This window comes from Symphalangus syndactylus, chromosome 2 (genome assembly GCF_028878055.3).
Source record: "Symphalangus syndactylus isolate Jambi chromosome 2, NHGRI_mSymSyn1-v2.1_pri, whole genome shotgun sequence".
Classification (NCBI taxonomy): domain Eukaryota; kingdom Metazoa; phylum Chordata; class Mammalia; order Primates; family Hylobatidae; genus Symphalangus; species Symphalangus syndactylus.
In genome coordinates this window covers 60,916,770-60,943,602 of record NC_072424.2, presented here as the reverse complement: position 1 = coordinate 60,943,602, position 26,833 = coordinate 60,916,770, and the positions used below count along the sequence as shown (strand labels likewise).

The 26,833-nt window shown below is 35.1% G+C and overlaps 1 protein-coding gene across 10 annotated transcripts in view; it reads right to left on the bottom strand.

The window, feature by feature from the left end:
* The window catches only part of KHDRBS2 (KH RNA binding domain containing, signal transduction associated 2), a 656,853-nt gene that overhangs the window by 162,756 nt on the left and 467,264 nt on the right, over positions 1-26,833 (bottom strand). The window contains exon 7 of one of the 10 annotated variants that reach the window (XM_055257497.2): positions 7,010-7,060. The exons of 8 other annotated variants lie outside the window; for them this stretch is intronic. In XM_055257497.2, the coding sequence (XP_055113472.1) occupies positions 7,010-7,060 (51 nt within the window). Of the gene's footprint in view, positions 1-7,009; positions 7,061-17,470; positions 17,813-26,833 lie in introns of those variants that run through there. One more of the 10 variants, XM_063618802.1, reaches the window with a different exon arrangement.

Here is a 26,833-nt window from a genome sequence, read left to right as displayed (position 1 = left end):
AAAAATTGACCTTCATACTCCTGCCTTCTTCTGAGCTGATGTCGAATCAATAAAAAAATCCTAAAGCCAATGTTTTATTGATACTTGAACTAATGTGGTTTGCAAAATCTTTTTATTAAGCTTTGCAAACCAATGTCAGGTTAAACTACCGTGCCCAGAAAATGTCAACCTCAAAAACTTATCTGACAAATGTGATGGAGCTTCTTAGACACATTCTGATCAGGACCCTACCTGACAACCTCTTCTTTTCAATCACTTCAAGGCTATGAATAAATATTGCAGTTTTTATACTGTAGCAAGGATTTAACTGTATAAATCATGCGGGAAATTCTGGAGCACCAGTCACTGAATATTTTTAGTTTTATCATTGTGAAGATTCATAATGTAAAGACAATTTTTGTAAAGTATAAGAGAAAAATATATCACTTTTAGCAGTATCTCAAGAAAATTGATGTTGAAAAGAATACTATAGGAGCAAGGATTGAGAAACTGGAGGTCCCACAGGGTCTTAAATAAGGTAGACTATGATAGATAAGATCCAGAATCACTGAATTGGACACTTGTAGGAGGCAAATGGCTTTGAGGTACAGCATTCTCCATCTATACCTCGGTTTCTCAGTGTGACTGGGATATCAGCCGGTGGGTCACCAGTGAGTTTCCTGCAATAACCTCTGTATGGTAATATTGATCACTCCAGAATACTGAGAGCAAGGTCAGGTTACTAACTAGCCCAGCAGCCTTTAGACTATGCCCTGAAGGGACATGATCAAAGTGACATTGCTGAGGTCAGGCCCAAGGTTGATGTGTGGTGTTGAGAGATGACCAATTCAATAGCAGGCCAGAAGGGAGTGGCAGAGCAATCATACTTACAGGGTCTTGTTGTATGTATATAAGCCTTGGGCTTCCTACACCTCTTCTCACCTGCCTAGACAGTGATAATTTCTCCAGAGCAGCATTTTCCAGCCATCAGGTCACAACATACTTGTATATTCTAATAAATAATAAATGCTTTGTTATTATAATGAAGCATACAAATTAGTAAATAATGTAAAAATTTAATAAAAATATATATTAGAATGAAAAAATACTAATACTACCATACATAAGAGACTTTGGATAGATTATCAAATATATACTGCTTATTACACATTTAAAAAGAAAATAAAGACAGTGAAAATACTGACTTCAGGTACAAAACTCTTCTAGAATATTTAGAGAGGGACTGAGAATTGGATAAAATAAGCTACATCTTTAATAAATAAGAACAGAGTAAAATAATGCACTGTGATCTAAAGATCAATGAATGAGTGAGCTCTTTTGGGGGTACAAAGGAAAGGGAGATTTAGGACTAATGTGTTTTTTAAATGCATTTTTGTTCTTACTCCCTAGTCCTATTCCTCCCCATGGAAAACTATTTTATTTTGTTATTATTTTTTAAGTTTGAATTTCCATTTTTATTTTAGATTCAGGGAGGTACATACTCATGTTTGTTACAGGGGTATATTGTATGATACTGAGGCTTGGGCTTCTATTTATCCTGTCACTCAAGATAGTGAACATAGTACCCAGTAATAAGTGTTTCAGCCCTTTCCCCCTCCTTCCCTTTTTTGGAGTCTCCAATGTCTATTGTTTCCCTCTTTATGTCCTTATATATTCAAGATTTAGCTTTCACTTATAAGTGAGGACATGTGATATTTGGTTTTCTGTTTTTGCATTAATTCCCTTAGGATAATGACCTCCAGATGCATCTATGTTGCTGCAAAATCATGATCCTTTTTATGACCACATAGCATTCCATGATGTATATGTGGCACATTTACTGTATCCATTCCACCACTGATGGGCACCTAGGTTTATTCCATGTCTTTGCTATTGTGAATAGTGCTGTGATGGACATCCAAGTCCATGTGTCTTTCGGGGAGAACGATTTATTTTCCTTTGGGTATATATCCAGTAATAGAATTGCTGGGACCAATGGTACTTCTATTTTTAGTTCTTTGAGAAAATTCCAAACTGCTTTCCACAGTGGCTGAACTAATTCTCATTCTTACCAACAGTATGTAAGTGTTCCTTTGGCTCTGCAGCCTTGCCAACATCTGTTATTTTTGACTTTCTAATAGCCAGTCTGACTGTGTGAGTGAACCAACATGTTTCCTGATATCTCAGCTTCAGTATCATTTGCTCAGTCTAGTTCCTCTCTTCTTGAATTTTTTCTTATTCCCAAGATTAAACACATTTAACATTTTTCTCGTTGGTTTTTATATATTACCAAATCGGATACCTAAATGTCACAAAATTCCTTCTTTTACTCCTTTGAGACTTATAGTCAGCCCACAATAAAATCTGATGTTTCTTCATGTACAATTCGGTTTACATTTATTCCAGTTCCAGTGTGATCTAATCAAAAGTTTTCTAGTTTCTAGATGAAAATGCCTATAGCACAGGCTTTATATCTTTTCCATTAAAATTATCTTCTTTAATTATTATTGTAAAAAGTTAATAAAGTTCATATCTTTATCTTATAGCATATGGAAAAGATCTTTGTATCTTTCAGGATTCTGTATACATTTTCTTTTTATTCTACGTTGATACTATTGAGTGTCCTGCTAATTTTAAAATTTACCTTCCTTTATAACCACAGTGACTAATTTCACTTACCTTCACCATCCTTCTCTTATCTACTTCCAACCATTGAGACAAGACAGCCTTTCAGCACTCTTTAAAATAACCCATATAATTTTGCATTCTGCAGGTAATTAAACCTTGAACTGTTCATTAATAAAAAGTGTACTATACCTCTTTAACTTCCCAGTGCTGTGAAGAGTGCTTGTCAGATGGTAGGTGCTCAATAAATGCGTGATAAATAATAACTCCAAAGACAATGCTTATTAAATGCCAGACCTTTCATGAGGAGCTTTACGTGAATCATCTGATTTAAACTTTCCAACAACCCAGGAGGAAACTAAAACTTATAAATATTAAATAAGTGAACCAAAGTCAAAGGTAAGTAAAATAATTAGTATAAACGCATCATATATTATAATGAAAAATAAGAACCATTAATCAGCTAGTTTATAACTTTTAATGGCTGATACCTTTGAATTTCATATTAAGGAAAATGTAACATCAGAAAGATTCATAATACATTTCACATAGTCAACTTTGGCGATAAAAGGATAAAATATAAAACAGACCACTACTCTGTAAAACAGAATAAATACATATTTAATGTGGTAACATTCCTTACAAGGAAAAAAAAATAAAAAAATTGATAATAGACCATAGTTTGAGAGTTGAGATATAATCATTTATATATTTTTCTAATACCTTTGACCTCAGTACATTTTCACATTTGTACCTTGGCCTCAGCATATTTTCACATTTATACATATATAGTTGTCTTTTCACACGTATGTTAAGATCACGATAATTTAAGTTACTTGAAGACGCTTATTACTTTATTTTGGAAGCCTCTCAAAATCTAACATAGCTTGCAACAAATAAAAAGATTTTGCTTCTACCGTTATATGTAATGTGCAAAGTAAATGTGTATATGTAAATTATATGTATTATCAAAATGTGATGGAAAAGAAAATGAAAGTAACAATTTTACGAAAATCAAATATAAGAACATATACAGGAATCAGAATGGAAACATATTCAGGTATTATGAAAATGACATACAGGAGGAAAAGAAAGATGATTCAAGATGAGAAAGTTAGAGTTGGTTTGGTTAATGAGGCATAGACCACTCTGATGGAAGACCATCTTTTTTGCTGTAATGTGACAATACTGTGTTCAGAATTATTCTTGATATTATACTACTAAAGGCCATTGGAACTCAACTATATAGTTTGTTAAACTAGGTTTAATATCATGCTACTGCAAGGAGACCACATCACCAGGGAGACCATTGAATTGGTAGGGATCAGGCAGGATTTGCAAACCTAGGAATTGCTGGAACCACATTAATCTGTGAGGAGTTACTATTGTCTGTGGTTTTGAGATGGTGTATATAGATTTAAGTAAGCTAATATTAGAAGAATATGCATTTAGATAGTTTTTGCATGTCATTTGCAGGATAGATAGTCACGCATGTCATTACTTGGTATAGTTCATCTGTTTTATAAATTATAGTACAGTCTTGCATAGTGTAGTTTCCATTTGAATTCTCAGCTCCCTGCTCAGTTCTACTAGCAGAACTGCTTTTACTTTATCAATATTAATATAGTGAAATCCCATAAGAGTTAAATGAAATTAACTCATGTCTGGAATGAACTAGATAGTGGTTAATTATAACAAAGAAAAAGTATTTTCTCCTTGGTGACCTTCCAGTGCATAGAAGTAGTAGTATGACACACACTAGGCACTTCGCCTCCATTATTGCTTCCTGCTTTTACTTACCTTTTATTATTGTTCAGAATCCTGATGAACAACTCAGTCCCACTCCCACCTCCATGCCAGTAAAAAAAGTTTCTTCCTGGGTTAAGTCTGGTTGAACTCCAACAAGATTAATGAAAAAAGCAACAAATTTATTAATTTATTTATGAAGCTGTGGCTGAAAATTTATACTAGCTGACTTTTAAGTCCACTCAAATGAGTGATTCTATGATTCTTTGAATCCTGTAGCAAACAGATATCAAGTGAATTCTTCAGGATGGGGTGGTGTTTACTTATTGAATAAGCATCAGAACTTTGAGCTGCTGCTCTCTTCTATTTTAGTATTATGTTATAATTCATTATGACTGAAATGAAAATAAATGAATGTGGTGAGGGGCGGGCATAAATAACACAGTGAAAATACAGTAGTCTCCTCTTATGATCCAAGGGGTCATAGTAGTCTCCCCTTATGATCCAAGAACCCCAGCAGATGTCTGAAACTGTGGATAGTACTGAACGCTGTTTATACAGTTGTTCCTCAGCATCTTTTGGGGATTGGTTTAAGGACTCTGCAGGTAACTAAACTTGAGCACAGAAGCTCAAGTTCCTTATATAAAATGGTATGGTATTTGTATATAACCTACGCACATCCCCCTGTAAACTTGAAAACATCTCTGGATTACTTGTAATACCTAATATAATGCAAATGCTATGTAAATAGTTGTTATACTGCATTGTTTAGGAAATAACGACAATAGTCTGTACATGTTTAGTACAGGCGCAACCACTCATTTTTGTTTTCCAAATATTTTCCACCCAAGGTTGTTTGAATCCATGGATGCAGAACCCATGGGTACAGAGGGAAAACTGTACTATGTTTTTTCCTTTACAGTAGCAAGCACGCAGCATATACAGCATGTATACACTAGACAAAGGGATGATTCATGTCCCAGGAGGAACAGAGTGGGAAGGAATCACACTACTTGGAATGACATACAATTTAAAACTTAAAAAAATTTTTATTTCTGAAATTTTCCATTTAATATTCTCAGACCACGGTTAACAGCAGGAAACTGAAACTGCAGTAAGCAAAACCACAAATAAGAAGGAACTACGATAATATTTTATCTTTCCAAATGCCATTTTTTTACCCACAAGTATAAGGTATGTACTTCATGGTTTTAGCAAAAGTAACGAGTTCTTGCCAATCTATTCATATATTTAAAATGACCTGGTGACTTTGCATTTACAAGACATTGGTTGGGATTATCTCTAGGATCGATGGCAATGAACAAGAGGGAAAGTATGTTCCACAGAGCATATAATTCCATGACCTTTGATATATGGCCTCTGTGAACACTTCTATCCCTGAAGTAATTATTGAGGAAGAAAATATTTTTCTCCTTGCTTTTAATGAAATATGTAGAATTAATATACTCAACCAAGCAAATGAGTCCTGGACACTGCTTTCACTTTGAGTGGCTTCTTTATTCTTGACCAGGTTTCATATAACTTGTCTCCGGTACTTACCATAATACCATATGTTGATAATAACCTTTGCATTGAAAAGTCCTTATAAATGTATTTTTAAAATATGTGCTGCTATAATGTGTATTTATGTTAAAGCTGAATCAATAAACACAATATTTTATTATAGGAAGGATTTTCAACCATGCTGCTTAGCTTAACAGAGCACTCATAAATACCAAAAGTTCCTTAGTAAGCCCAAACTCAGTCTACCAAATCTAAAAGCACACTGTTTTGAGATGGAATAGTATCCCTTAGACTTCTAACTATTTGTTAAAACAAAAAATAAATTTGACTTAAATAATTACACATAGTGTTTACGATGTATAAAATACTTCCACAAAAGAGTTGTTATTGGTTAAATTGTGTCCCCAAAAAGATATGTTTTAAATACTAACCCCGGAAAACTGTGAACATGACCTCATTTGAAAATAGGGTCTTTTTAGATAGAATCAAATTTGGAGGCGGTCCTTAGCATGGATCCTAATCCCATATGGCTGGTGTCCTAATATGAAGAAGGAAGATGCCTGTGTGAAGACGGAGACATACAGAAAGAATACATGTGTAGACAGAGGAAGAAACTGGAGTAATGCAGCTGCAAGCCAAGGAATGCCAAAAACTGATGGTCAACAGCAGAAGTCAGGGAGAGGCAAGGAAAGATTCTACCTGAGTCTTAAAAGGAGCATGACCCTGCTGACATATGGGACTTCTAGCCCCCAGAACTATGAGAAAAATAAACGTCTTTTGTTTTAACTCATCCAGTTTGTGGTACTTCGTTATCACAATGCTATGAAACAAATACAAGTGTTGTCTGTTTTGAAAATCCAGTTTTGCAAAGACAGACTCATTTATTCTTAAAGAATAAATCTACTAAAATGTAGAATGCCATATTACGTAATGAAACAAAATTAACTCACTATATTCATTCAAGGTGACATTTAGAACTCTCCTACATACATTTTAGATTAATATTTTTGTGTGAAAAATATTCCTCTTAAATCTGTGAGTGTTGTCCTAATTTAAACCATGCACTTTTACAATTTATGCAGTAGCTAGAAGTTAGTCATTTCCACTTTTAGCATTTCTACTGGAGACAACTTACCTGGTGAGATTTTGCCACTGTATCAAAAAACAAGGAAAGTGGTAATGATGGCTGAAACATTAAGGAGAGGTACAGAGGTATGAGTTCTATACTTGTGGATAATATTCAGGTTTTCCAAAAAACTTTCCACAAAGCAATCAGATTTCTCTAGTTTTTCTACAAAGAATGTAAATGCTGCCCCCTGAATGATGACTCAATTCCAAAATGATGATTGCATTTCTTGAGAATTACATTTGACAGTGCATTACTGATGATGGTGTTCAAGTTTTTTAAAAAAGCACTTATTGTGGAAAATGGTAAGATGAAAATCACCACTTTATGATTTTCTTGTGTCCGTGTAGGAGCCCAGAACTATCCCAATACACATTAGCTTTCTTTATTTAGTCCCCCATTTGTCACTTATGGTGTCAAAATATCACATTAAATGCATTGCTGCACCATAGAAGAATGGCAATTATAGAAACACTAAACACTATATAAAAATACTCACAGTGTGCTACATATCCAATGGTACATTAGACTTTTTTTTTCTTTGCTGTAAGAAAAATCTAAATATCTCTTTCTAAAGAAAGTAAAATGCATTAGATTTGAAAAATGCAATGCTATGTTTTACACAGTCTGTTTAAATACTTTCGGTTTTGGGGAGAATTTTTAGTTCATAAACTTTTCTGTTCTTATGAACCATTATGGCTTTGGATATTTATTAGTTATTAGCCATATTAGTGCCAACTTAAAACTGTGGTTTTGTATACAATGCCCTGAAATTTCACCCTGCTAACCTTCACATAGACTTACAAGTCATTGGTGCATAATAAGTATAGTTTCCACTTAATGAAGCTAGATCTTTATATTTTTAACACTAATTTGGAAAACCAATTAACTATGGCTCTATTGAACAAATTGAACAGGAAATAAATCAAGTGTTAAAACATTGGTGACAGGCCAGACTTTCTGTAATTAGGGTGCTGATATGCCTAAGGCTATGTGGAGTTCTATATTTTGATCGACAACTCCCATAGATTAAAGTCATTAAATATTTTTAGCACATTGTCCACATCTCCCATCTTAAAACCCAGAGGCTTGAATCACAGGGAAAAATTCCTAAAAGTGCCACACAATTTACATAGGAATTTCACTTATTATTTCATATTCAACTTGCCAAGATAATATCTACTATGATAAGCAAGATGCAACTCTACTGTTCTTCACAACAGTTCCATTCAGAAAGGATATTTTGCTGCCTTCCTTTTTAAAAAAGACCTTTCAATTGTTAAAATCAGAATACTGGGCAGAGAAAACCTCTCTAAGTAAAAAAAAAAAAAAAAAAAAAAAAAAAAAAAAGGATAGTAGGCAATGCAGAGACAGGGGAAGAGAAAATGATAGAAAAAAGATGTTAGGGACTTTTAAGAAGTTATTGAAATTTAATATAATATACTAAGATGAAAAGAAGAAATAATGATTAAAAAGAGAAGTGGAAGCGCCAATGCTAAAAAATTGGGAGTGTTAATTCTGCACTATCTCTGAGAGACTTAAGGAAGTAGTATCCAGGAAATGAAGGATCCTGGTCTCTGCATACTGGGTTTGGGCTAGAGTGAATTCATATGATTTTACCAGTACCTAGAAGAAATGCACTTCAAGATCATGTTGTCGTTCCATGTTCGCCACACATTTTTGACACTGGACAATGGAAATGACAAAAAGGTCATTGAAAATGTGTGCCTCTTTTTGTAAATGGTGAAATTAATATTTTATTATACTCATCCATTTCCTGTAGGTTTGGTTACTGTAAGCCATTTTTCCAGAATCTGCTAAGTCCTGAAGGATAGTAAAACTGGATTTCCAGATCCCCAAAGTGAATAAAATAAGTATAAAAATTATACCACCCAGTTTTATCTCACCCTAACAATGTTTTTCCTTGTTACTTTGAGCGATATTTTTTCCTCAGAATAATGTCCTCAAAATCTGATTATTAGGTCAAAGAAAATATACATTCTTATGTATGTTACTAGGAATTGCTTTTTTGGAGCCCAAAAGATTTGGGAAAATCTTTAATATCCTCAGTAGTTAGTTTAGTGCATAATTGAATTAACTACTTCCTCTAATTTCTCTTTTTTCTCTTAATTTTTTCCAGTATATTTTTCTTCTAAAGATGCTTATTTTAGCTATAATATCTTCATGCATTTTAACCATTGAGAAATCTTTAGCCCTTTTGAAAGGCAGGAGGTATGTAATGTGTAAAATATAAAATGATTTCATTCATACAAATCGATCTTGAGGAAATGAATATTCAGATGAGGCCAAATGAAGGGTTAAGAGAATAAGGGATTCAGGAAATAATTTTTCCACCAAGTTTTAATTGATTATTTAAATAAAAACATTTTAATATTAATTTCTCAAAATATTTTCAAATATAATGTAACTTAAGGAAATAAAAAAATGTTGGAGCTTACTTCGTCCCTACTGTGACTTTCTTCCCCTCTTCCTCTCTTTCCTGAGAGACATACAAAATTGTCAAGTTGATACATATCTTATCTGTCCAGTTTTAATGCTGTATATAGATATATCTATAAACAATATCAATATTGTGTTTTTGGCATTTTGTTGCTTGTTTTATTGATTAGTAACTGAGGGCACTGTTCTTTCTGAGATAAAATGAGGTCCACAAACAATTTTGTTCTTCCCAAATAGGGCCTTACATTAAATTTGATTCATGTTTATAAATATTGTTTTTAATATTAGAGAAAGCAAAGTTTCCATTTCCTAGCACTTATGTGAAGACATACAGAAAAATAAACAAATGAACATGATAATTGATGATGTTAAGAGTTTTGAAAGAAAGAAGCAGGCAGATGAGGGAAGATAAGTCTGAACAGCTGACTTCCAACTGAAACCAACTGATAAGAATAAAATGGCCAAGCCAAGAGCTGGGAACAAGCAGTCTGATTAAAGGAACTAGCAGGTGCCAAAGTCCCAAATAATGAACAAATGTGAAGTTCTTAACAATAAAAAGCATTGTCAAACACCCTGTGAAATGCGTAGCATTTTATCCTTTATTTTCAGGTAAGGCACAGGAAGGTTCATTAACTCGTGCAAACTAGAAAGTGGTAAAGCCAAGATGCAAGCCTGGGAAGTCTGTTTCAAGAACCTTGCTGTCAATATGCACACAGCCACTTGTCTGAGCCAGAAAGAAAGTTAATGGAGATGCTAGCAAGTAGCTTTGGTTGGTTGTGAAAAGAGTTGTGGTTAACTTTTTCAAATTACCATGGGATGACATTGAAGATCCATTAGATGACATTAGAAGACTTTCATGAGATTCTAGTTGAGGGATGATGATGGCTCAGATCAGACCACACCATGGATGGGGACATTCAGGATGTGTTTTGTAAGTGTAACCAAAATCACTTCCTGATGGATTTGATTTGGGCGGTGAGAAAATGGAGAAACATGGGATGAAATATAAGATTTTGGGCTTGAACAGTGGGTGAATAGAGATACTATAGAGAAGATGAAGAATATTCAAGAAAAGATGGGTTTTTCAGGGCCTAAGGTTATAGAACAGAAATTATATTTTGGCTATTTTAAGCAGTTAGTCAGATTAACAAATTCAGATCTTAGGGGGAGTTTACTTCTGGAAAATCAATTTAGAATTGATGAAAGATAAACTAATTAGAGGGTCAAACCAATCCCTGCTTCCTGTCAGGAATAATTTTTGCTCATAGGTGCTTTCTGGAAGTCACATTTGTATTCCTGTTTTAATGTAAATTTGCAGACTACAGACATACACAATCCATTTATGCAGAAGGGATCTCATTTGCTGGCAGATTTCTTATGGTTTTCTCTGTGCATGTGGGACACATTTAGTCAAACTATTTATTAGGTCTGTGGTTTTTAATAACAGGTTATTTTGGAGATAAATTGAATGGTAGTAAACAACAGATAATTGAGAGAATCCATGTGCTACCTGGATAGCCATATATGTGTGGCACCCTTTCCTTTTATGTTTCTAACATCTACTCTAATGGGGCTGACTAAATTCCTACTGACTGTGTGAGGAGAATTTCACTCAGAATTGGGAAATCTGTATCGAACGACTATGTAAGCTGAATGAGTCTAGATTTAAACCTGTTTGTCTATTATTTTTTTCCCTTGGTTCCATAAGATTAAGCATTATTGGAGATATCTATGTTTCCTCATCAATTAAACAAGTGCGCCCCTCAGTAACCTGAATACTTGACTTTCAACCCTCTCTTACTTTAGAGGTTTTCAAAATGTGGCTTGTGGACTACCTCTGTTAGAATCTACTGGGTTGCTATTTAAACGATATAAAAACCTGGGTCCTACTAGCAAGACATCTTAAATCAGGAAGTGTAGATTAGGGTTTATAACATTGCATTTTAGTAACCTTTCAAGATAATTTTTATATTTGCTAAAATTTGAGGATTGCTTTAATGTCCTCTGTAGAACTTGTGTAATTGTATTTCATCATTAGAGGACACAGGATATGAGTGAGGACTCAGCTGGATCTCTGTGGAAACATTTTAATGCTAATGCACAGGTATCAATGACTTAAAATGCTGAGAGCGTATAAAAGGTAAGATGACACTTCTAAGATCAACTATCTGAATTGAAGGTGAAAGTTTTGTTGGCAAGCAGACTCTCTTTCCTTGGCTATGTTCCCACTATGTATCTGCAGGTTGCTAGAGTGATGAGTGTTGGAAACTCATTTTACTGCTGCAATAAAGTTTTTTTCCGCTTATAAGCCTTGGAAACTATGAATTTATTTTAGCTGGGTTTTAGATGTCCTATGGATTGCTTCCATTTTTAGTGAGTGTCACATTGCTAAGATTTTTCTTCCATTAGAGACCAACGACTGGTATTTCTGTTAGAGTAAGAATTCAACATAGTACAGATTATATAGGTGTCTGAAGTTGTCTAAGGCTTGAACCTGCTAGTAGGCACATTCCAGATAAAAACGTCTTCATTTATGTAGTCAGAAGACATAGTTGACCCATTGTGTCAAATTTTCTAAAGAATTTTCATGAATTCCCTTGAATGTCTTTATCTGAGATTCTTCCATTTTCTCTTTTCTTAAAATACTCTCAGAAACAAAATTACCTGATTCATTTCAATGACTTCCATAGCCATCTCTAGGGATAAACACCAGGTATATGGTTCCAAACGATCTTTTTCTGATAAACTTTAGACCAGTATTGCCCATTGCCAATTAGTTATCATTTCTAGGCTAACCTATAGGTACCTCCAAATCAGTCTATCCAAAACTAAGTTCATCTTCTTTTCCCAAATTGTTTCTTCATCCTACTATAGCCTATCCCAGCAAATGATGTCGACATTTACCCAGTTTCCCAAGTCAGGAAGACTGAACCCTCTAACCTCCTCCCTTTCTATATCCAGTTAATCACTGAGTCCTGTTAACTTTATTCTCTAAATATTTCGTGAATCTCTTGACTTTTCCTCAACCCCAGTACCTTCGGCCTTGTATTAGATCACTGTTTTCTATCATCTTCATCAGTGCTTCAATGTTCTAATGTGGTTTCCCTTTCTATCTTCTACTCCTCTCACTAATTCTCCACAAAACTCAGGTCTCTTTCTAGCATACTTAAAAATCTTCTTATGGTTTTCCATGATTCTTAGGATAAAGTCTAACTTCTTAAATCACCCTAAAATTTTTCTTATTTATTTATGTGGCCCTAGATTAACTCTCCAGCTAACCTATTTCTATTCCCTACTCTATGCTTTTGTGTTCAGTTCTCTGCACTACATCAGCAATGCAGTCTTACAAACAAGCTTTCTCCTTCTCAGACTCTGTCTTCACTCTCTAAGCTGTGACATGGGCTATAACCTCAACTAAATACTCTCTCACGTCCCCTCAGAAGAGATCAGTGTCTCTTTTCTCTGTATCCATGATATGTCATATTATTTCTATTACAACCCTTGAAACAGTCTATCATAATTAGCTCTCTGATTTGTAACTCTGTATTCCATCAGTTGGTCATCTCCATAAGGACAGGCACCATTCCTATGTGGGTAGTTGTTTTTTTACTATTAAATCTCCAGTGTCTGGCACAATGCCTAGGTTAACATATATATGCTAAATGATGCATGATGGAGTCATTCTAGCTGATAGGTGTTGGTTGCTGGGTTTTACTGAGTTAAAGTAAATTCTATGTCTCTGACTAGACTCAGTAGCAAAGGGGCCATGAGAATGCTTTAATATTCCACCACAACCAAGGAAGGAAGGTTGGGGAGATGTACATAACACATTGCTGACATCTCTTAGTTCTCACTAAAGGTTTTCCCCAGATCATCAGTGAGGAAAAATTCAGTTTATATTGGAACCCTATAAAAAGTTCTATATAATTTTTGATATTAAGCTAAAATTAAATACATTTTCTGATAAAGCATGTGCATTCAGTCTTTTGCAGAATATCATTGCTATTCTTTATACAAATTTTATGTAAAGAAATCCTCTCTTTATATAAAGAGATTGCAGAGATTGGGAAGAATTTATCTGATGGTTAAAGACACTGTCTAATGTGCCAAGTGAGCAAACTCAGAAATAGAATATTTCTTCCAGGATATTGTCTTAATATGCGATATTTCTCTCAGAACATGATACTTATTATAACAAATCCATTAATTTTATGATTATCCTCATCAGTGAGGTAATTGCTTCAAAATGGTTTTCCATTATCTATCGCTTTTCCTGAATGTTGGGATGTATTGATGAATTGTTGCTTCCTTGTAACATACGTTTTATCTCCTGAGTATGTCGATTTAAGATGACCTTGTACCTGAAGTATAGGTTGTTCAAATTTACAGTTTTCAAAAATGTGTGGCTACTCAAAATTTGGAGATTATAAAATTAAAACTGATAAATCAAAGACCAGTAAAACATGTATATGAGTCTCTTAATGAAGAAATAATGTCTGAAATAACATGCTCCAAAATGTGAGATCCAAGTTAAATCATGTAGAAATATTAACAATCAATTCTTTTATAATTTGGTGACACAAAAAACAAACAGAGGATATTTACTTTTATCTTCAGAGTTTTCCCAAAATAAAATTTTTTGATTTTAATAATACAAGATATGCATGACTTTAAAAGTTCAAAGAGTATTTTCAGAGCACTAAGCAGTTGTGTTTACAATAAACAAAGCTCTGAATCTGGTAAACTTATGCTCCCATTTTTATTCATCTTGTCTAGTCAAATGATATGGTTTGGCTCTGTCCCCACCCAAATCTCATGTCAAACTGTGATCCTGAGTGTTGGAGGGCCTGGTGGGAGGTGAATGGATCATGAAGGTGTTTTTCTAATGGTTTTGAACCATCCCCCTTGTGCTGTCTCATGATAGAGTTCTCACAAAATCGGGTTGTTTGAAAGTGTGTAGCACTCCCCCTTCATGCTCTCTCTCTCTCCTGCTGCCATGTGAAGATGTGCTTGCTTCCCCTCAGCCTTCTGCCATGATTGTAAGTTTCCTGAGGTTTCCCAGCCATGCTTCTTGTTAAGCCTGTGGAACTGTGAGTCAATTAGCCCTCTTTTCTTCATAAACTACCCAGTCTCAGGTAGTTCTTTATAGCAGTGTAATGGACTAAGACATCAACATCTGTTGAAAGTGCAGGATTCTACTTTGCACTAAAATTGGAACACTGAAAAACATGCATTTTAGAATTTCCACTTTCAAATGCCTCAGGAAATTTAAGATACTCTGAAAATTTCATATAACATACATAACCAGGGAGGCTTTAAGTTTTATTAATATGACATGAAATCATTTCTGTTTGTTATAGATAACAGTATAATGTCATCAAATTCAGTTGTTAGATTGTCTGCAAATACTCACTTATGTACAATATTTAAATATTTACCAGAAATCTAAGCTTCCTAAAAATCAAATTTACTACACATTTTAAAAATAAGAGTAGTACATTAATCATAGTCATGTCATTCAAATGGCTAATTGTCCACATTGCCAAATATTCACCTGTATTAAAACTGGGAAAATTCCTATGCTATAGGTTATTAAAATCTATCATTTCACAATTCTTATCTGGAAAATTTTCAGAGATACAAACCTTTTTATCACAAAGTTAATCTTCACTTTAATATTTATGTTATTTTAGTTGAAATCAAGGAGGAAATTATTTCATTAGACAAAAGCATGTAGAAAAAGAATATATAGCCTGAAAATGAAACTAATTTATGCTAAAACATTATTTCTATAAAATGTCATTACAGCCTTTAAAAATTATGTTTTTCAAAGAATTGTCATCTGACAAAGTGCACATTTTCTTTCTTGTGAAATGAAATGAATTATCAGTTTAAAATAGTGTTTCCATAGGGAAAACATATTCTGAGTCTTTGGGATTGACAGTGTAAATGCTGGATTTGCTCATATAAATAGCTGCCATAATTCTTCATCTAATCACGCTTAATCCTCTAATATACCTCTAAATTTCTAGCTGTGACAAATAGCACGCCACCCTATGTGTACTTACACCAAAATTATCCTGAATATTTTTTGTAGTTAGGTTGATTTTGAGTAGAAAATGCATTTCTTCTTTAAAGGTCTTATAAGTAAATGAACGCAGTTAAGAGGGTTGTAAAAATTCATCTAAGAAAAATCATTCCCTTTGATCTGTTGACATAATGACCGTTTAAAATTTGTATGTGCTTGTGGTCATGCAACAAGTCCCCCATAACGGTGTGGCACATTATAATGGCTAGGAACACAGACACTGCAGCCCAAGGATCTGGGTTCACATGGTAGCTGCACCACCTGTTGTCTGTGTAGACTAGGGAAAGCAACTTCACCTCTTTGAGTCTTGGTGTCCTCGTGTACTCAATGGGGATGATGAGAATAGAACCTAGTTCACATCACTGTATGAGGATTAAATTAAATAAGTCAACATTTAAAAAATTTTTAGAGCAGTACCTGCCACATACTAAGCACTGTAAAACTGATGGTTAAATAACTTTGTAAGAAGCAGTGCTAGATTTGGATGCCACCACTTGGATGATGTCTCTCTCTTGGAGAGACAGGGCATTCTTAACCTGACAGCATAGATGTAAAAATACTTCTTGGTTGCAAATAATCAAAGAAGGAGTTTTCCAAATATTTTTTTTTTCCCCTAAATTATTTTTAGTCCTTGGACCGGGTCTTCGTGTAAAGAACTGTGGCATTTTTTAGGGGTTTTATGGGCATATTTTAGGTTTTGCTTCCCATAGTTAAAATTTGTCTCATCCACTCTTCTCTGTATACCAGGAGACCTCTCTAGACTGCTCTGTTCAGAGACCCAAGCTCTCTTAACACCTGGTTTTCTCCTATGTTAAGCCAGGAGCAGGCACTGGAAAGAAATCAGAGAAAAGGAAGGGAAAAAGATGAGGATGTATATCTCCCACTGCCACATCTGCTCTCTTCTGATGGGCCAAGGTTTGACAGTGGCTCCTGTCTGAAAGCCACTCTCCCATGGTGGCTGCTTTTACAGATTTCTTAATGTTGTCTCCTGCTTGCCCTTTCAGAGTAGGGGTTTTAAATCTTCCTGCTGTCACTGGCTTCTGGCTGCTTCACCACCCCTAGTTGAAATGGACCCTTTGGGGAGCTCTTTTCACTTACCCCAGTAAGCGTGTCATCTGGTCGATGCTAGCAACCTGCTCCATACAGGTAGTATTCGTTAATCAGTTATAAATTTGACCTTTTTGGCCTCTAAAGAGACTCACGTTGAGTGTTTAATAGGATGACTCGCTATTTCCTGTCTGCCCTTGAAATACTTATTTGTACAAAATGCAGTGGCTCTTTGGGAGACATTTCTACTCACAAACCCTTACCACAAAATTTGGCAAGTTTGGCCGGGTGCGGTGGCTCCCGCCTGTAATCCCAGCACTTTGGGAGGCCCAGGCGGGCGGATCACGAGGTCAGGAGATAAAGACCATCCTGGCTAACACGGTGAAACCCCGTCTCTACTAAAAATACAAAAAATTAGCCGGGCGTGGTGGCGGGCGCCTGTAGTCCCAGCTACTCGGGAGGCTGAGGCAGGAGAATGGCGTGAACCCGGGAGGCGGAGCTTGCAGTGAGCTGAGATCGCGCAACTGCACTCCAGCCTGGGCAACAGAGCGAGACTCCATCTCAAAAAAAAAAAAAAAAAAAAAAAAAGAAAAAGAAAAAAATGGCAAGTTTCTTGAAAGCAGAGTACTTTCATAATTTTTTTAGTGTGAGTTACAGAACCCAAAACAATATTAAAGGTGAACCCATCCTAACATGACATAGCTAGCTAGAAGATGTCAAGGCCTGTGTTCTTTTCCTCAATTATTCGATACCTACCAGAACATAATTTTAGCAAGGAAATAATTGAGACTATATAAAATTATATCAACTGTTTACTTCATTAGAAAATATAGGACAGCCATGTCAATGATTATTTCAATCACCTTATGCTGGAAGTATATACTTTTTGGGGTTTCAGGGAAGCATATTTATAACAAACAAATGTAACTTATAGTTTCACCCATTAGGTAATAAACATCATTAGGTCATTCTTTCAATAACTCTGCACTAGACGACTTGCAAAGCCCAGGATTCACCGTGGTGCTCAAAATGCACAAAGTCCCTCTCTTCCTCTAGGTTACAGTTGGGAGGAGGATGTTAACGCAGGCTGCCTGTGATCCCCCGACTAACTTTGTAGAAGTAGAGATGTGAGTGTTGCTCTTTGGGGAAGGAGAAGAAACCAGAACTTCATTTATTTTCTTATCCACTGGACCTCCAGGTAAGCTGACACATGATGCCTGTTAGGAGGAAATGGTTTTCTATATTGAAAATGCTAGGCGGGATGTTCCTGCTAAAAGATTCATTATAGTCAATAAATCTAGTATCTATGTATTTTTAAGACATAGTTCCTTGGACGATGAAAGTAACTTGGACAGCTCTCTGGGGTATATATTTGTCCACTCAGATTGCCTTAAAAAAACACCATAGACTGGGTGGATTAAACAACAGAAATTAATTTTCTCACAGTTCTGGAGGCTGGTAGTCCGAGATCAGAGTACCAGTGTGGTCCGACTCTGGTGAGGACTCTCTTTCTGGCCTGCAGATCACACCCTCTTGCCATGTTCTCACATGGCTAACAGAAAGAGACAGCAGGCTCTCTAGTGTCTCTTCTTATAAAGGCACTAATCCCATCATGAAGACCTCACCCTCACAACCTCATTTAAACCCAGTTATCTTCCAAAGGCCTTATTCTCAAATATCATCACATTGGAGGATAGGAGTTCAGCATATGAATTTGTGGATTGTGGGAAGGGCACGATTAGGTCCATAGCAGGTATAAAATGGAGATACTGCACAATTTAAATCCTCCCTGTTCTGTGAGGTAACCCTGTGGACCTCACCTACAGACATCACTGATCATTCTGGCACTGACATGCACGTCTGATGTGAGAAAGAAGGAGCCGGGAGACATCTATGATGTTCAGACCTCTCTGTCCTTTGCCCCAGCCTTCTGGATTTCCTGAATCCTTTATATTCTTAACAGATACTCATGCTGGGTAGAATCTCTGATCAGTGAATTCAATGTGACAGTCTGATCCTGCATATTAGCTCAACCATCTCATGAGGCTTCAATGCACAAATAAGCACAGAGATCACATCTGTTTACCAATTTTGATATAGTCTATAAAGAAAAGGTGCTGGTATCTTAAGAGGGTATAAAGAAGGATTTCTGAGAAGGTAACTTCAGGAGTAAGGCCTGAAAGGTTCCAATTAGCAAAGAGAGCTACAGGTTATAGGTGCAGGTGAAGGGTTATAAGCACCCTTTCATTATTCTTTGTATGGTTAATTTTTATCAATTATCTTTCATTTCATTATTAACCTAGCACTTGATAAAACATCAAGAGTTTATCAGAACCAGTGAGTAAGTCATTAAAAGATACTATTCTTTAAGTCTTAGCTCAAAGGTCCTTTCCTCTATATACCTTTTGGGTATCCCTCAGGCTGCTGAGAGGTAACTATTTCTGCATTTCAGCAAGTCCCCTCATTCTTCTCTGCCCCTTGCCCTGTTCTTTGATGTTCTTCTTAAAGTATTTGTCACACTAAACATTTATCACAAGATTTTACACTGACTATCATAACACCTTTGATGGCAGATACAATATTTTATTTATCTTTGTATATTTTGGCTATCTTTCACTTGTCTTTTATTTATCTTTGTATACATGACACATAGGTGATGCTTCACATTAGTTTGTCAAATTTACAAATGAACCTTAAGTTGTGTTGAAAGCATTTCTCTTCATTAGTATACAGTGGGTTAGGATTATTAATTTACTCTGGAAACCATTAAGTACAAGCAAAATGATTCTTTAAAAATTTATGCAGTCTTTAACTCCAGAGAGTTATATAGAGGTATTTTCTATTCAAACTAATTTTCTAATATCTATTAATATAACAAAGATGTACATTTTAGTGTGTATATAGCTGACATTGTGTGCATGTGTGTGTAGCTGGGATTGAGAATTTTGTTGTAGTTGCCGTTGTTGTTGAGACGCAGCCTCGCTCTGTCGCCCAGGTTGGAGTGCAGTGGTGCAATCTCGGCTCACTGCAACCTCAACCTCCCAGGTTAAAGCAATTCTCCTGCCTCAGCCTCCCGAGTAGCTGGGACTACAGGCACTTGCTGCCACGCTTGGCTAATTTTTTTGTGTGTTTTAGTAGAGACGGAGTTTCACCGTGTTGCCCAGGCTTGTGACCAACTCCTGAGCTCAGGCAATCCGCCTGCCTTGGCCTCCCAAAGTGCTGGGATTACAGGCATGAGCCACTGTGCCCTATTGGATTGAGAATTTTAAGGAGATTGCTTTGTTATTGGCTTGGAAAAATAAACTGAATTGAGTAAAAGATAAGCCCTAGAAGCTTAGATGGTCACAAAAAAACCTAGTAAAAGATAATACAGTAATCTTATTGAAACTATTTATCAGCAGGTCAATTAAGCACTGTGGGAAACACAGATATTTATATAGTCACATTACAGGTAAGGCAAGAAGTAAAACAGAAAATGGTGCCCATAAACTCGTGTGTCAAATCATTTTCATGCAAGCTAATAGTGATATATCAATGTTAAACCAGAGTTGTACATAGTATAAATCTTCGGTGCAGTAACAGTAGTCAGGACAAAGACTGGACCCATAGTCTGGGACCCAGAGAGAACGCATCAGGGTGAGAGAACAAAAGGTGTCATGGCCAGATTACTCCAACTGCAAAGCAACAAGCAGATAGGAGACACATTTAAAAACCCACTTTTTCCATCTTCCCCCATATGCCTGCTCACAGATGCTTCAGAAAAATTTCAAGGGAATTAACTATTTACTACCCTATTCAAGTTGTCTACTACTCTGACTCTATTTTAAGTTAAAAAAATAGATAATTGCGTGCTGAATATAGATGATGGTCTGAGAAGCCTGAAGGAAAAGAAATACAAAATATAATAAGAAACCACAATATCCATGTACTTTCTAATTAAATTCTCCAAGCAGACAATACTGGAAAGTGGAGGATATATTGATATGGGTAGAGCATATTCTCAGGGTAAAGGAAAGTGAACTCACACTCAGCCTAGCCAAGTTTTGAGTGGTTTGTTTTTGTTGTCTTTTCCTGTTTGGGGTAAGTCTGGAGTGGATTTCAAGAATGATAAATTGACAGCTCTACATTCAGGAGTTATTGTTAGAGGTCTTCTCTGACACCTATCCAAGTCTTCTCTAAATGTGTCCTTATACAACTCACTGTCTAAGAAAGAAAATTGGAAAATATAATTGGCAAACCATAGAACATTTTGGAAACCTGTCTTCAACTTTCCCTAACGTGATCAAGAGAGATGAATGTTGAATACTCCACTGATTATTGAATTCTGCAATTCTGACATTCATCATACAGAATTTAGTTTTGAAGCTTTTATTTCCCATTTCTTTCTCTTCTAGTTGACAAAGATACTGGCAATCCCACCTTTTCTCATTAGCCTGTCTGCTTTAACTTGACACTTGTGTCTTTGGTTTCCCATTTGCAGGTCTAATGTCATGGCCTGGGTCCAGGTTAAGGCTAGCTTGCCATTTTACCTTTGAGCCAAATGGTAAAGCGGAAGTTGGAATACATGCTTGAGTTTATTGGTAATAATATACTCTAAAGCTTGCTATTAGTCATGATAATAAAGTAAAAATGATATTAGTGATATAGATAATTTAGACATCTGTAACATTTTATTCTGCAAAATGTAAAATGATGATAAGATAGGCTATTATTTTATATATCATTGGGGGAAAATGTTCCTAAATAAATTTTTGTTCTAAAAGTGTACTTCTTTTTCAGATATATTAAGATGTAAAAAAATACATGTCTGAAAATTTGAGAAAAACTGTAATTAGATCAGATGTACTTCTCTTAACATACTTAAAAATGCACTGAACATAATAACAGGTCAGAGGCTCAGTGCTTTTATTCTTTTTGAAGTTGGTAAATCTTTGTGATTAGCATTGAGGCTCCTTAAGCCTTTTTTAAGACATGTTCAGTAATTTCTATACCAAAGGAACTCAGAGCTTTAAAGGACATTTCAAATGACTGGCTTATTGTTAATGTCTTACTACATTATGGACTAAAAAACCACAAATGATAGAAAGGTTACGTATCTATTTACACCTAAAGTATTATCAGTTGTCCAACTCCTGAAGATAAGAAAAATGTGTGTGTGGTGTGTGTGTGTGTGTGGCATTTTAGCATTAGGTTTATAATGTACCCTTACTTTTAATTAATAAAATGTTTCTATCAATATTATTATTATTTCTGTGATTCCTTCATCTATATCATGACTTAGAGGGTCATTTGAAAGGTATTCTGATAGAGTCAATATTTATAACATTATTTTCCTGAGAAAAATTGAATTCTGAGCAAATGACTAATACATGAACCTTCATAGTATAACCCAATTAAAAACTGAGAGATCGCTGTATCTTTATGAATGTAATTAATATGCTCAGTGCACGTAAAATGTATATAATATGATCAATATATTTATCTAAAATTTCTCAAATATCTTCTTAAATATAGTGAAAATACAATTATATTAAGAAAACAATTCCTTTTTGGCAAAGAAAATGAAATTATCTATTCAAAATATGCCAGTATAGAATAACTTAAGGAACAATTTAATTATAGAATAATTTTCACAAAAATGTCCAAAAGCAATTTTAACTGTAGTAAACCGTGAGCATATTCTGAGCATAATTAGGGATAAGTCATTATATGAGGTGAAGATATTTGTACACTAATAAAAAAGGAAAGTATTTTTCCTCGTGTGATGTATCATGCCTGTAATCCCAGAATTTTGGGAGACCAAGGTGGGAGGACTGATTGAGTACAGGAGTTTGAGACGAGCTTGGGCAACAAAGTGAGACTCCCATCTCTACAATAAATTTGCCAAGTGTGCTGGCACACATCTGTGGTCCCAGCTACACAGGAGGCTGAGGCAGGAGGATCACTTGAGCCCAGCAGGTTGAGGTTGCAGTGAGGCACGTTTGGCCTACTGCATTCCAGCCTGGGCAATAGAGCAAGACACTCCCTCAAAAGAAACAACAAAAAAAGGAAAGTATTGAATGGTCTAAATTATTTTTAAATATCACAATAAATGCATGTTTAAGGATTGACTTTAGAAACAAGGCCACCTAATCATGGTTTGGAGTATGGCCTATATACCCTCTTATCTATAGGTCTCTTCTCTTTTGTCTTGTGTGTGTCTGAAAAGCTTCAAGTAACTTCAAAAGTGTTAATAATTTGATAAGGTAAATAAAAGCTGCAACCTGACATCAGGAAATTTGAATTCAGCTGCCATTTCTGCCTTGGGGAAGTGCTGCCTTTATTTTCCTCAAAGGAAATGATGTAAATACTTAACTAAAATGATTGCTGGGAGGGACATGAGAAAAAAAATTACTATTTGTAAGATTCTACTTTAAACTGAGAAGTGTCATGTTAGGCAACTAGCACTCTGTTTATTAGGTCTTAAAGACAACTGGCTGATTACCAGACTCCTTAAGAACAGTCCAAATGGAGAAAGCTACAATGATTGAAGCCCAGTCATGATCTGGCTGCTGATGTCCTGTGGTGTATCCGGAACCTAAGATACCTGTGAGATGGCAGTCTCAAGTCTTTTTGTGCCCAAATGGCTTGTGTGATTGAACCATGACTTTTTTGGTTTTAAGTGTATAGCAAAAAAATATAATTTATAAATGTTTTTGAAGAGTATATTTAGGGTTCATATTTTTATCTTCATAAACTTAATACCTTGATTAAACTTAATTTTTTATCAAAACCTTAATAGAATACAAATACCTTCTGGACTTGGCATATGTGATTTGTGCGGGTCCTTACTTATATGCACAAGTCATAATTTAGCAATTTAGTTTTGTTACAACTTTCCTATAAAACACCATGACTTTTTTCATATTCCAATGGATTTACCAGAATAGGTGCTTAAAAGACAAAATGGTCAGGCTCTTTACCTTGGCTATCTCAGTGTATCTATGAAATTATAGTTTGTGGAGCTATTATTGACATTGGTATGAATGATGTCTATAGCACAGACACATGACAATTTGTTAGTAATGCTTTATGGCCTGAGTGACATTTTTCACATTACCTACATTCTTTGTCCTGGAGTCTTTTCAAAGCTCTTGCTGTTGATTAAATTCTAGGCCAGGCAATTGCTAACATCTCCAAAATGTAATATTTTTGAAACAGCTTTGAAACTGCTATTTCATTCACACATTCTGGAAGAGTTTCTTTTCCTATATAATACCATATGTTCAGCTTCTATCACATATTCCCAGATATGTTCAGCTTCTATCATATATTCCCAGTTCAAAAAACCTCTGTCTTATGATGTGTCACATCAATCAACAAGGTGTTTATTTGGAAGACATTTGGTCGTGAGCTATAACATTCCTTCCAGATGCAAATTAAATGAAACCCTAGCATATAGTTCTCCATCATTCATCATTCGAGGTAGTTAGACAAGACAGGCTTTAATGACTTGAAAAGCTCTTCCAAGGGCAAATGCGTTTCCAGATATAATGGTGTGAAAAATACTATGGTTACACTGAACTTGTGCCCAGATTCTCTTTGGTAAAATGTATTTCTGGAATTCTTTAAGAAAACTTATTGAAAGAACATAATATCCCTGAGCAATTCTTACAATTTCTTCAAAATTTATTTACAATTTAAAATTTTCTCTCTGTTTGCCTCTCTTCTTCCTCTGCCTTTCATTTGAATCTTTTTCAAAGGACTGTGCCACAAGTGTTTCTATGCAACAGCCAGAATTAGACTGAAGGCTACATATGGATATAAAAGAGAAATGGACAAACATTTGATAAATACTGATGACTTGATTTATGTCTGTTGGTAGATTTTTCTAAATGGAAAATCATTTTACTTTCACTTTCTGTGCAAACATAGCCTTCACCTATACTTCTACTAATCTCAGGAGGATTTGTTTTACTCTTTAAACCATACGTATTATTTCTGTATATATTACTAAACATTAATAGCTCCAAAAAATTTCTCTCAGGGTAGAATTATTCAAATAAAGAGAGCTATTTGGAGGTGCCAAATTAATTCTCATAATTTTTGGAACCCAAAGACACAAAAGGCATTTTCCTTACTTTCTTCAATATTGTTATTTAAAAACAAAAATATGTATTTAATCAGCATATGAAATATAAAATACAATGAAACTACATAATGAAGTCAACATGTAAATGTAATCACTTAGCATTGTAAAACTAATTAACAGCAGAGAAGATGAGTTCTTTAACCTTTGATAGCTCTGATTCTGGTTTAATTTTCTTTATCATAATTGAAGTAAAGAACACTCTCAAAAGCTAATTCCTTTTGGTTTAAGGGCATCTATTGTGTTTGCATTTTTTACGTTTGTTCCTCTGGAAGCAAATGCAAAGATGTCACTATGCCCAAGTCCTTAGCTGATGGGAGTCACAAAATAGAGGCTTGGTTACCTTCTCTGGGTTATTTGTATGGTTCATCATGTAATTCTTCTCATTACAAAGAGTGCACTAAAAATAAGTCTCCTTTTCTAAGATAGTAACACAAAATCAATAAAATCTTAATGCATAGGAGTCTTTTGTAAAATGGATAATTTAATAGAGAAAGTACAAGTCTATGTGTACTTACAATTTTCGGTCAAGCTTACTTAATACAGATTTATTTTAAAATTTAGTGCTGTAAATTTCTTGAATACAAATATATGATTTATGGTTTGTTGATAGAAATGTTATGTTACTTAATTCATGTTTATCCTTTCTTTCAAACATTAAATTCCCACAATGAGAAAAGCAAAGGGATGAAAAGTACATTTGTCAGGGTCTCTAACTGGATATTTTTCTGCCAGAATGATACCTTTACTTATCACAGATTTTACTTTCATCAGGTTTTTAAGTTTGCCAATTTCATTAGGAAAGTGAGAAAAGCTGGGGGTTTATTATTTGAATTTTGGAGCTTTTAACCTTGGAGAGATGCAGCCAAAATCCACTGCTGACATTTTAACTAATGCAGATGGAGATGACAACTTCAGACTAGTATCAGTTGCAGAAAGTTTCTGAAAATCACCCTTCTCATGCCTATGTGGCAATTCTAAATGAAATGTTTCTTATTAATGTATCTTAACTGCAATGGCAATGAGGCATGGAAAGAGTATATGAGTGTCAGAGGGTCTTTTGCTAATCAGTTGTGTTGTGTGATCCCTGGATACAGCTCATTAATCATAGCGTTTCATTTCTTTCTTCCATAGTACAGGGATATTGCCATCAGCTACAGCCATTTCACAGTGCCACTGCCAAGATCTACTGAGATAATGGATATGAAATAGCTTTGAACAGTGCAGGGTACTATAGAAAGACGAGGACTTATTATTTTAACACAAATTGTACATGATGCTTTCCCAAACCCTTGAGGGATTTGGCTTATGGCCTTACAATATAATATTTCATTGACATCATTTCCAGATTCAAAAATATAAATATACTGCATCGGTGCAGCTAATGTTTATGTGTGTGTGTGTGTGTGTGTGTGTGTGTGTGTGTGTATGAGAGAGAGAGAGAAACTTCTAAGACAAATTTCAACAGAAGCAGTTAAGGTACTAAGAAAATTAATAATATGCTGTAATCTTATTAGTGAATTACCTAACCAGTGTTGAAAATCTGATGATCATCATTTATTTCCTCAACCCTCATGCACATATAGGACACTTGCTGTTTATTCTACTATTTTTAAACTAGAGGCTAATTCCCAGGATAACAAACATTGTGAACAACTTAATACACCGTCTATGTCAACCTGCTCTCCTTAAATTTTGAAGCGACAAAATGAGGTTCAAGAGAGATTAAGTACTATACTCAAAGTCATCTGACTTAGGAGGAGTAGAGCTGAAATGGCAATACCCTCTAATTTTAATCTAGTTTTCTTTTCACTGTCTACCACATGGAATCAGAACTGTCTTGGAGATTTACGCATCTGAACAATAATATTTAGAACATCATCTCATCTTGCCAACCACTTTGTTCAACACAAAATGGCTATTCAAACTACTCTGGGACCCTGTCTTGTCAACCAATGCAGGAATCTTAGTTAATGTATTCCATAAACACACCCAGGTTTCCCTTAAGCACAGACTCCATGTAAGACAAGTTTCATACTTTTTCATTGTGAAAGATGCAGGTACTCTTGGATGGATCTGAGAAGTTGGCAAAATGACAGGAAGATCAGGC